The 11,862-nt window shown below is 40.9% G+C and overlaps 1 protein-coding gene across 1 annotated transcript in view; it reads left to right on the top strand.

The window, feature by feature from the left end:
- The window catches only part of LOC109935821 (cingulin-like 1), a 77,760-nt gene extending 75,918 nt beyond the window's left edge, over positions 1-1,842 (top strand). The window contains exon 10 of the mRNA XM_020534460.2: positions 1,824-1,842. Coding sequence (XP_020390049.2) covers positions 1,824-1,842 — 19 coding nt within the window. The remainder of the gene's footprint in view (positions 1-1,823) is intronic.
- Positions 1,843-11,862: the final 10,020 nt, after the last annotated feature.

Here is an 11,862-nt window from a genome sequence, read left to right as displayed (position 1 = left end):
TGATGTAAAATGTTGAGACTGACAAACTTCCAAGACTGAGCACAAATTATTGATACACTCTGTACAGCACAAATAAGAATTACATGTACTCAAGTACAGGAGTACAGTGAAGAGTGTACAATCTCACCACTTGTACATTTATATAGCGCCTTTCAAACTGAAATGCCTCAGCGTTTTATATATTGTAATAAAATCTCTCTCATTTTGGGTTTAATTCTCATTCAAACGCAAATAAACAAAACTGGAATGGTATAATCCTTTGCATTTGCCACCTAAGTATCACTATTGAGAACTGGGAGCATTGAACCAATATTAGTTGTGGGATTTTCAGAGGGGTGCCACAAACTTTGATTCACTAATGTCAAACACACCAACATGGTTCACATGGTCAACCCAGATGGAGTTTGTATATACATCACTTCAAAATGTTAACTTTATCTCTCTTTCAACTACCTGCCAGAAGTTAGGATTGACAAATGTTTTCTATAGTTTTTGAGGAAGACAAGTTCACATGGGTGGAATTATCCCATTATTTTGTAGTTATGAGAACTGAAGCTGCTATTAGAACCAAATGCCCGCAAAGTAGAAAATTCTGATAGGTCATTTGAGCTGCCTTCCTAATGTGGGAACATGGTCAGCTTATTTACACAAATTCAGTTTCTAATAGCTGTGGGGCCAATAATGAATGAGCATAATTCAAGGCCCCAGTGAATACAAAATGCATAATCTTTCCACGAACAGGATAGGAAGGTAGGAGCAAGGCCTTTCAGCCTCTCAGGTGCACTCCTATCATCATCCCACCTATCTTCCCCACCCCTCCTCTCTATTTATTTCTGAGCTCCCTGTCCCCTCCCCATTTCTGAAGAAGGGTTCCGACCCAAAACGTCAACTTTCCTGCTCCCCTGAGGCTGCCTAGCCTGCTGTGTTCTTCCAGCTCCACACTGTTATCTCTGACTCCAACATCTGCAGTTCTTGCTATCCCAAAGATTCACTATTCTCTCTGTAACAAAATTCCTCCACATCACAGTCCTAAATAGATTGCCCTTAGTATGCAACTGTGCAACTATGCACCCTGGTTCTATACCTTCTCCCACGGCTGATAACATTGTCTGTTTGAACATTCTTTTAATAAAAGTAATCCACCATAGGTGCCCAAATATTGGAGCAAAGCGATAATGTTGCGATTTAATACCAGCATTCTGACTCTAATTCTGAATGTTTTATTGATGTGAAAGTAATTGGTTTCAACTGAATGAAACATTTATTAACTAGAACTGATATCTCCACCTTAATAATTTTAGAAATTCAATGCAAGCTTTGAATTACATAGCAGACATAAGTAAATTACTTGAGATTTTTAAGAATTAACTAATTGTTCAATTTCAAACACAAGAGGGTGCTGCAGATTTATTGTCTGGGATTCTGTAAATGCTGCAGATATTACACCAAATGTTCTGGACAACATGGCTTCAGAAACGTATGTTTTTGTTTTAAGCACATAATAACTTCAATATATTTCATGTTCACAGATTTTATTGTAAGTGAGACATTAATTTAGAACACAAAGAATATAGCCACTGAACTGAGCTGCTCAATTTTGGGATTTTAGTACTGAGCTTCTGTTGTCTGAGGGTAGAAAAATCTCAAAGCTCCAAGCTCCATTTTCAATTAAAATTGCATTTGTCAAGGGAAGGAACATCAGGACCTTGAAAGTCAGATGGACTGGGGCAGGATTTTGAAGCTTTGAAGAACATTGGAACATCCTATTGCAATCTTAATTAACAGCATATAATTGAAATGACATTCTAATTGATTATTCTCAGATATGTACAAGATATTTAAAGTTATATGCAATTATCTGTGCCAATGTAATAAAAGGCTGGTAATTCTTCATCCTCCAAAGCTTCCTGACTAGTAAAACTAACATTATCACAGCTGACTGCTCAGATCATTAGGGCTGTGGAACAATTCCACATCTTTATATAGCACAGAACCCATGGAAGACTAAAGAATGAAGGAGAGGGGGACAATACCTATGGCGAGAGAACGTGAACAATATCAGCTAATGTGGGAGCCAGGAAGGGAATTTGGGTGTTCAGGTGTTTACCTGGATGAGGATTGAATGAAAAGTGGTGGATCTCATGATCAAACTTGAGTCTTAGAGGGTATAAACGGAAGTAGGAGAGAAATTGGAAAAAGTTACATATACATGGTGGTAGGGGAATGAGCTTTGAATGGACTACTGTAAGGGATAGAAGTGACAGAGCAACTGATCAGCTGTCTCACTCTTGATGACCAAGAAGTGTGGAAGTTCCTCACAATTATTGCTGGGAATAAAGGTGGAGGTGACAGGAGAGGGGGACATAAGAAGAAGTTGCAGAGGGAAGAAGTCTGGGCTAATCTGAACCAGAATGAAGAGATTTTCCTCAGACAAGATGTGTGTTTGTGTGGTTCAGCCAGATCTGGTGGTCAATGCCTACATGATCTACACTAGTACCAAGTCATATACATCGCAGTTTTAAAATTCTCAGCCTGACACTGAAAATATACACTTGCTTTTGGAGAGGTAAGTGAGTTTGCTTACCAGGTTAAAGATATTTTAAGTTGTGCTGTTGGTTCCGATGATGTGGATCCTTCAATGTGGAGCAATCAGGCTGAGTGAATATGTAGCATGTTAAAGTAGTAACAACAAAGTGAGACGTTCAACGTATCAAGTAGAGAAACTGAAACTTGTCTAATTATGAAAGCTCTTGTTTCTGAAGTGACTCCAATTTTTGTTACCTCTATATTCTATCTGCGGATACATGTTATTCTATTCAGCCCTAATCTGACTTTCATTTGTAGGTGAACAGGTGGCAGATGAAGTTCAACTGAGAGAAATATGAAGTGAGAGATAGTAGGAACTGCAGATGCTGGAGAATCTGAGATAACAAGGTGTAGAGCTGGATGAACACAGCAGGCCGAGACGCTTCTTCAGAATGGGGGAGGGGAAGGGGGTTCTGAAATAAATAGGGAGAGAGGGGGAGGTGGATAGAGGAGAAGATAGGTGGAGAGAAGACAGACCGGTCAAAGAGGCGGGGATGGAGCCGGTAAAGGTGAGTGTAGGTGGGGAGGTAGGGAGGAGATAGGTCAGTCCAGGGAGGATGGACAGGTCAAGGGGGCGGGATGAGGTTAGTAGGTTGGAGATGGGGGTGGGGCTTGAGGTGTGAGGAGGGGATAGGTGGGAGGAAGGACAGGTTAGAGAGGCGGGGACGAGCTGGGCTGGTTTTGGGATGCGGTAGGGGGAGGGGAGGTTTTGAAGCTTGTGAAGAGCAACTCATATTCCGCTTGGGAACCCTGCAGTCCAATGGTATCAATGTGGACTTCACCTCCCCCTCTCTCCCTATTTATTTCAGAACCTCCCCCATTTCTGAAGAAGGGTCTAGGTCCGAAACGTCAGCCTTCCTGCTCCTTTGATGCTGCTTGGCCTGCTGTGTTCATCCAGCTCTACACCTTGTTATCTCAGAAATATGAAGTGATTCACTTTGGTAGGATGAATGTGAAGGTTCCATTTAAAATTCAGGATACAATTCTGAAAGGGGTTTAGGAACAGAGGAACATGGAGATATTTGTCATTGATGATCACAAGACAGGTTGACAATAGTTAAATATTACAGCACTCCTTGGATCTACTAATGAGTACAAGAGCAAGGAGATTGCTTTGAACTGGTTCCACATCAGCTGGAGTATTGTTTTGGAGAGAGTACAGAGAGAAAAAAAATCACACCAATAGTACTCAGGATGGAGGAACTTCAGATATGGAGATAGACAGGGAGAAGTTGGATCTGTTTGCTTTGGAAAAGAGAAGGCAGAAAGGAGATATGCAGAAGTATGAGACGTTTGGACAGAGTAAATTGACAAAAGAAGGCCACAAATTCAAAGTAATAAAAGCAGAAGGGTCATAAGGAAGAGATAACAAGGTGTAGAGCTGGACGAACACAAAATCGTCCAGCTCTACACCTTGTTATCTCAGATTCTCCAGCATCTGCAGTTCCTACTATTTCAGGGCCATAAGGAAAACTGTTTTCCCCATAGCAAATGGTTAAGGTTTGGAACACACTGCTAGCCAGTGGAAGCAACTACAAACTCGACATCAACAAGCTGGTTTAAACAGGATCAGAAACTGATCTGCTCCCAGTGTGTGTTAACCATTTTTGTTGTAGATGGGGATGACGGAGTCATCTCGGTCTCTTGCTGCGATGGGCTCCGGACTCACCTGTCAATCCGCAAAGGCACGACCCCGCCTCCCGCGCGCTCCGTCCGGGTCCACGGCTGCGCGCCCCGCGCACCCACCTCCTTCCCCGCGCGCGCGCATCGCTGTCGGCTTGTCCTCTCTGTCTTTCCCAGCGCTGCTGCTGCTGCTGAGGCGGTGGAAAGCGCTCCGCTGTTATTCTGACATGAGGGAGTTGTAGAGACACAGCGTCAGGACAACTGCACTTAGCAAGAGGTGAGTGAGGGGGAAAAAAATCGCACCCCCCCCCCACCCACAAAACAAAAACAAACTTTTTGCTTTCGAACTGACCAGAGAGACTTGTCTCCTTTCAGACCTGCGAAGGGCAGGGAAAAGTCTGGTTGAAAGTTGTTGATTTTCACGGCATTTCACTGCAACTTGTTGCGATTTGTGTTCAGGGGTGAGCTGCAGGCGTTCAGTCACCGGCGTTAACTGGGGAATTAAATTCGGGTGTTTCTCCAGTTATCGCATTGAATCGGGTTGATACTTTTGTTTTGGTGAGTGGAGTTACATATTGCTTTTAGCTAGTTTAGACGGCAGGGGACTTGCAAACTCGGAATGTTACCAAGGTCACTGCTGACCAGCCATTTGTGAAAGGTGTTGGTGCCAGGTCGCGAACGTGCTACAACATTCTTTGGGTAAATGGATTCAGTCTTAAAATGAAAACTGTTTGGCTGTTATTGACCGTGATTTTCTCTTCCTTCATAGTGCCCTGACCTCCGTCTTTCAAGGTCTGGTTTTGACTTTTGTGCAGTTGTTTTTTTTTGGAGGAATTCAAACTATTATCTATTTTGAAAGCTGAGTCATTTTGCTAAGAAAATCTTGACTTATTTTCGCCAAATTCACAGGCTGCTGACTTTGGTCTGTATCTAAAAGTAGTTTCTTTCTATTGAGTATGCACCGATCCCAATTTAAATCTGAAACGCATTTAATTTGGACTGTTATTAAAATGTGAAATATTTGAATCTAAAATTTTAATGTATGTTCAAAGCATGGACAGTCCTATTTTTAGATGCGCTTGATGTTAGAATGAATCGAAAAATCCACTTGTAAGAAGAGAAATGTTTACTTCAAACTACGTTTATAATTTGCAGGTACAGTGGCTGAAAATAAATTATGCATTATCTACATATGCTTCTAGGAAATTACAAATTGTAAAACTGATCAAAATTAGAATAGTGCCTTAATTGTCAATGGATTTAGGTTCAGTTGACAAGTCTGTTATATCCTGCATTTAAGTTAAACTGGCGGGAGAGGTTCATTCCGAAAAGTAGTGGTGGTGTTGGCATCCAGTGGGAGAGTACCTGAGCCATATGTTCCAGGAATATCATCTGATTGAGCCCTGATCTATGCTTTGCCACTTGATCTCAACTGCCAAGGTGAAAATTGGGGAGTAAACAGCAAACAAAAACCCAGATCATTTCATTCAGCGCCTTGACCTTGGATTTGTTCAGACAAGTGCATACCAAAGCAGAGTTACAAGGATGTAACACAGTGTACAAACTCAGAAGATAGCACAAGAGTACAAAGCTTGAGTAATTGTGAATGTCATCTAAGCTCCTATGTATGACAATGAGGTTTTTTTTGGTACCAGTTTTTAGCATATCTTGCAGCTGGCTTGTTCCCAAGCCAACAATACTGTCTGAACAATACGAGCTTTCTATTACAAGGGTTGTTCTAACAAGCTTGGTATTTTAAAGCATATTGTTGGATCATTTGGATCTTTTACCTGAAGTCTGCAATATTTTTTGTCTGAATCACAGGGTTCAGCAGTAGCTCTGTCTCTAGTATGATGCCTCATTGTATGAAGATTGTGGGTTTAATGTCCAGTCCAGAGACTTGTGTAGAAAGGTCTATTCTGACACTCCAGCACACAACTGAGGGAGTACTACACTGTTGGGATGGATGGTGCTGTCTTTCACATGCAAAGTTAACTGAGACTGCATCTGCTTTGTCAAGCAGATGTACCATTTTCAAAACAAGCAGTGGAGTGATCCCCAGTACCCTTGCATATACTGACATGCCAAAAATATAATCATTGGATTATTATCACTTGGGTGTTGAGAGAGCGTGTTGTGCTTAAATTGACTGTCACGTTTTTCTGCATCTAACACATTCAGAAATCTTAATTTCAATCCATACCCTAAATTGCATTTATTTTTGTTCACCCTTTAACCTTGTGCTTATTCATCAATATGCCAAATTAACAATTTTATCTTTATATCTTTAAAAAGGTCCTGCTCATTCCTACTTCTCAAATTCTCGGGCCCTACAACTCCATCAATCCACACCCCCCACCCCGCCCCCCCCTCCCCACCAGTTGAGGCTGAAACAATGTTTTCTCTACAGGTTAACATAACTTCCTTGTTTTTGTCCTCTATGCCCATATTGACAAAACCTAAAATGCTTTATGCTTTTCTTCAACCCTGCATTCAACCTTCACTGCCGCCTTCAATGATTAGTGCACATATATTTTTGCTCCTGCATTCCCTTTGAAATTGTACCCTTGAATCTATATTGCCTCTTCCCCTTCCTATCAAGATGAATCTCATGAGGCATTTGAGGCCTAATCTAAGCTTCTCTTCAGATAACTTAGATTAACTCTTCAGGGCAATATCAGGGGAGCACTACATTGTTGATGTTGAAGATGCCATCTTTTAGATGAACCAATACTTTTTCTTTTCACTTGTGGGGCATGGGCTCAGCTGGCTGAGCCAGCATTTATTGCTCATCCCGAGTAGCTCTTGAGAAGTTAGTGGTGAGCTTCCACTTTGAATCACTGCAGCTATGTGCTGTAGGTGGGCCCAAAGTACCCTTAGGGGTGGAATTCCTGGATTTTGACCAAGCAATAGTGAAGAAACAGTGATACATTCCCAAGCCAGGGCAGTGTGTGCCTTGGAGGGGCACTTGTAGGTTGTGGTGTTCCCATGCACCTGCTGCCCTTGTCCTTCCAGATGGAATTCATTGTGGATTTGAAAGGTGCTGTCTAAGGACCTTTGGTGAATTTCTGCAGTGGGTCTTGTCGATAGTACACATGGGTCTTGTCGATAGTACACACTGCTGTGACTGAGCATTAACAGTAGAGGGAGTGGATGTTTGTAGATGTGTTGCCAATGAAGTGGGTGACTTTGTCCTGCATGGTGTCAAGCTACTTGAGTGTTGTTGGAGCTGCAGTCATCCAGGCAAGTGCCTTCTGGATAGTGGACAGGCTTTGGGAAGTCAGAAGTAAGTTACTTGTCTCAGATTCCTAGTCTCTGACCTGCTACTGTGTTTATATGGCGAGTCCAGTTGAATTTCTGGTCAATGATAACCCTCCAGGATGTTGATAGTGATGATTCTGTAACAGTAATGCTATTTAATGTCCAAGTGGTGGTGGGTGGACTGTCTCTTATTGGAGATGGTCATTGCCTGGCGTTTGTGTGGTGCAAATGTTGTTTGCCATTTTTCAGCCCAAGCCTGGATATTGTCTAGGTCTTGTAGCATTTAACCATGGACTGCTTCAGTATCTGAGGAGTTGTGAATGGTGCTGAACATTGTGCAATCATCAGCGAATGTCCCCACTTCTGACCTTATGATGGAGTGAAGCTCATTGATGAAGCAGCTAAAGGTGGTTGGGCTGAGGAACTCCTGCAGAGATTTCCTGGAGCTGAGATGATTGACCTCCAAAAACTGCAACCATTTTCCTATGTGCCAGGTATGACTCCAACCAATGGAGTTTGCCCCCGATACCCACTGATTCCAATTTTGCTAGGGCTCCTTGATGCCACACTTGGTCGAATGCGGCCTTGATGACAAGGGCTGTCACTCTCACTTCACCTCTGGAATTCAGCTCTTTTGTCCATGTTTGAACCAAGTCTGTAATGAGATCAGGAGCCGAGTGGTCCTGGCAGAACCCAAGCTGGGTGCCGCTGAGCAGGTGCTGCTTGATAGCAGTGTTAATGACACCTTCCATCACTTTACTGTTTATTGATTGAGAGTAAACTGCTGGGGTGATAAGTGGCTGGGTTGGATTTGTCCTGCTTTTTGTATACAGGTCACACCTGGGCAGTTTTCCACATTGTTGAATAGATGCCAGTGTTGCAGCTGATTTAGATGAAGCAAGATCATGTGTGCAGTTCACACTGATAGGAAAGACTATATGGCACTATTCAAAGAAGAGCAGGAGAGACCTGTCCATCATATATTTATCTCATTACTAAGCACAATCTGGGTGTTTGTTTTCCTGCAACCCAACAGTAACTATATTCGCAAAATATGTAACTGGATTTTGGGAGATAGTGAAGATTTGAAAGATGTTATAGAAATGTTATAGTATTAGTGCAGAAATGAAATGAAATCCATTCATAGTTAGCACCAACAATGAGTACTTGGTGCTGAGTTTGATCATCAGTACCAGGCTCCACAGCGTCTCCGTGCTTGTTTATGCTAAGTATTTTTAAACCAGTTTCTTCCCTTAACCAGGCAGCACATCGAGTGCATGTTTAAGGCAAAAGTCAATACAATTAAGTAGTACTCAATCCAACAAAAAAAACATGTCTGTCTTATGCCATCACAAGTGCATAGTATGAATTTATACTAAAATCTAGATTTATATGATATTCATTGCTCATCATTCGGTTGATATTTTCATGTAAAACCAAGGAAAAGGCATTGGGAGGGTGTGGGAAGATTGGGTTAAAATATATTTAGCATTTCAGGAAACATACTGTACTTTGGATGCTATATTTCATGACATAATGGTTGGAAAAGATTCCTAATCTTTGAAGTTAAGAAAAGTGCGTAAATTTTATTTTCTCTATCTTGGCTGTTAACAAATATTGGTTCAACCTGATTAACACAAAATTTTAATGTAAAACATAAGTTCTTCTTCCTTTGAACAGTAGTCTGCAGTCTGATTGTTGCAGCTGACTTTTCAACAAAGAATTTAAATTTGTTTCCCTTGATTGATATTTTCTATCAATATTAGCATTTTACAGTTTTTGATTTCAAATAATCTCTTTAAAGCGATGGGTTTTGTCGCTACAAACCCTATCCTGAACATGTTCCAGTCAATAGATCAACACTCTGCTGTTTGCTATCTCCCACATCCTTGCTGATTATCATTGGGGGTGATGGATTATGGTAGCTATCTCTGCAGAATATTTCCTGACTCAGTGTTGCACTGCCATATAAATAAAAGTTGTTGAGCTAAAGTTAAAAGATAGCAAGCCTGACTCTGGTGCTATTACCTCTTGTATCTTCTGAGGACCTCAAAGCTATTTGGTACATGGTTATAAATATTAACTTGGATAGTTGGATCATTGATGTTCAGATTTATTCTTATACTTTCATTTTAAAATCATTTATAAATTTTGAAGGCCAAACATTACTAAGATTATTGGAATTATGTCATTCCATGTCAAATTTTTGGAAGCAGTTAAGAGCAGTTACTAATTTCCCAAATTTTCCTTTTATTGCTCTCATATATGAACTCTTAATAGAGTTGAGGAAAATAACTGTCTTCTGTTCATTAAGACCAGTTACAAGCTTGTCTTTTTTCTTACAATGGTTCTCAAACTGTAGTTGGTTGGAGCTTTTGTTTGATCTGCACAGCGATACTCAGGCTATCTATCCCTTTTCATCGTGAACCAACTGAGCCACAATACTACCAGGAGAAGCTTAAAGAAATTCTCGAAACTCTTGTTCTGAAAATCTTTCCACTTGCTTATTTAAGGTTATGGGTCCTGGTGATGACCCAGTAACTTTCAAATTGAGAGTTCATAAATGCGTTATGAGAAATGCAAAATGAGGTTATACAAGTCAGCTAGTTTGTAGGCTGGCTGCTGAAATAATTACCTTGGAAGCTGCCATATAGTTGTGAAACTAGTCAATTCCTCCATGCTCCAAGGAGAAAGAGATTTGCCTCCTGTAGCTGTTCTCAATTATCCTTTCCTGCATTCCGATGCTGTAGTGACTCTTGATGCCATGAGGACACCCAGGAGCAGCAGCCTTTATTAAAACAGTAAGAGAGTAGGAGAATCTGTCTCCTCGTTGCCCCTTGATATTTCCGTAGGTCAGCATTTACATTTTCATGTCCAACAGGTTTTACAGTTTAGAATCCTGATATTGGATGAACCTTGTTGGTATCTGGTTGCTGTTTGCTTCTTGAGTATTCCACAGTTTGCACAGTAAATCTTTGCTGACATCCATTTTATGGTTTAATAACTCATTCTGATAGTTTCTCACTGTTCTCAGATATCACAACCATCTGTGAAGAGCTTTCCTTCTGTCTTTTAATAGTATCTCAGCACAGGTAAATCGGAATTACTTTTCAGTACTGGGAACGTTATGTTAGACAAGAACAAACCTGTTTCTGTGTTTATGTATGACTGCAGCCACTTGTTTTACCACTGTTTTTCTGAAACTCTTCCCAATCCAGCACTCTTTAGGCTGTTGAATGCTCTTTGTCCATTTACTGGCCTTCTCTCGGGGTGATTCCTGTTAAATCACTGTGTACACATGTTCCACTAATTATAGACCAATATAGCTCACGTAAAGTTGATGATTTTTCTACTTTGAGAATTGTAAAACCCTTTAAAGACATCTCGTTTTCCTTTTCTTTAGTATAATATCCAATATTGTTTGTAGTCCATGCAATGTGACTCCATCTTCGACTGCTGTGCATTTGTGCTATGTCAGATCATTTCTGTTTCTGAATCCTTCTTTAATGCTTTTTGTCTCTCTTTGCAGCTGGTGACTCCTCTCTAATATTTCTTTCTTCCATCCAATCCTACTAAAGGCAACATCAGCGATATTATTGTGTAAGTACAGGATATGCCACCAAAATGTGTTTGCTTGCTCTTGATTTTTAAAAATACTTTTGTAGTTACATCTTTTTCATAAAATTGTTGGATGTTTAAGGCACAAAAAGGGGCCTTAATCCAACTCATTCTTGAATGCCTCCACCACACATTGTCAGTGCATTCCAGATTCTAATCACTCACCACATGAAACGATCTTTCCTCATGGGCCATTGCTTTTGCCAATTACCAGTAAATCTCTGTCAAGTCCTGGAGCCTCCCACCAACACAAGCAGTTTATTTCTTCCTAACTACTATGTCCAGGTCCCTCATGATGTTAGCACCTCGATCAAGTCTCTTCTCAATTTGTTCTTCTGAAAGTAAAATAGTCCAAACTTGTCAGATCTGTCCATTTAATTGATGTTCCCCATTCCTGGAATCATTCTAATTAATCTTATCTGTACCCTTTTGAATACCTTGATGTGCTTCCTAAAGTGTAGTGCCTGCAACTGGGCACAATACTCCAGTTCAGGCTGAAGGAGTGTGTTTATTTAGGTTTATCATAACTTTCTTGCCTTTGTACTGTATGTCCGTAATTATGTTGTTTTTTCAAACTCTGCTCTCAAACTTCCCATTTCCTACCTACCTCTCTCAATTCTAATTGCAGGACCATACCTCTATTTCAGAGATAGTAGGAACTGCAGATGCTGAGAATCTGAGATAACAAGGTGTAGAGCTGGATGAACGCAGCAGGCCAAGCAGCATCAGAGGAGCAGGAAAGCTGACGTTTCGGGCCTAGACCCTTCATAAGAA

The sequence above is a fragment of the Rhincodon typus genome, chromosome 33, assembly GCF_021869965.1.
Source record: "Rhincodon typus isolate 14 chromosome 33, sRhiTyp1.1, whole genome shotgun sequence".
In the NCBI taxonomy this organism is placed as follows: Eukaryota; Metazoa; Chordata; class Chondrichthyes; order Orectolobiformes; family Rhincodontidae; genus Rhincodon; species Rhincodon typus.
Note: the sequence above shows the minus strand (reverse complement) of the source record. Positions and strands in the feature narration are given on the sequence as shown.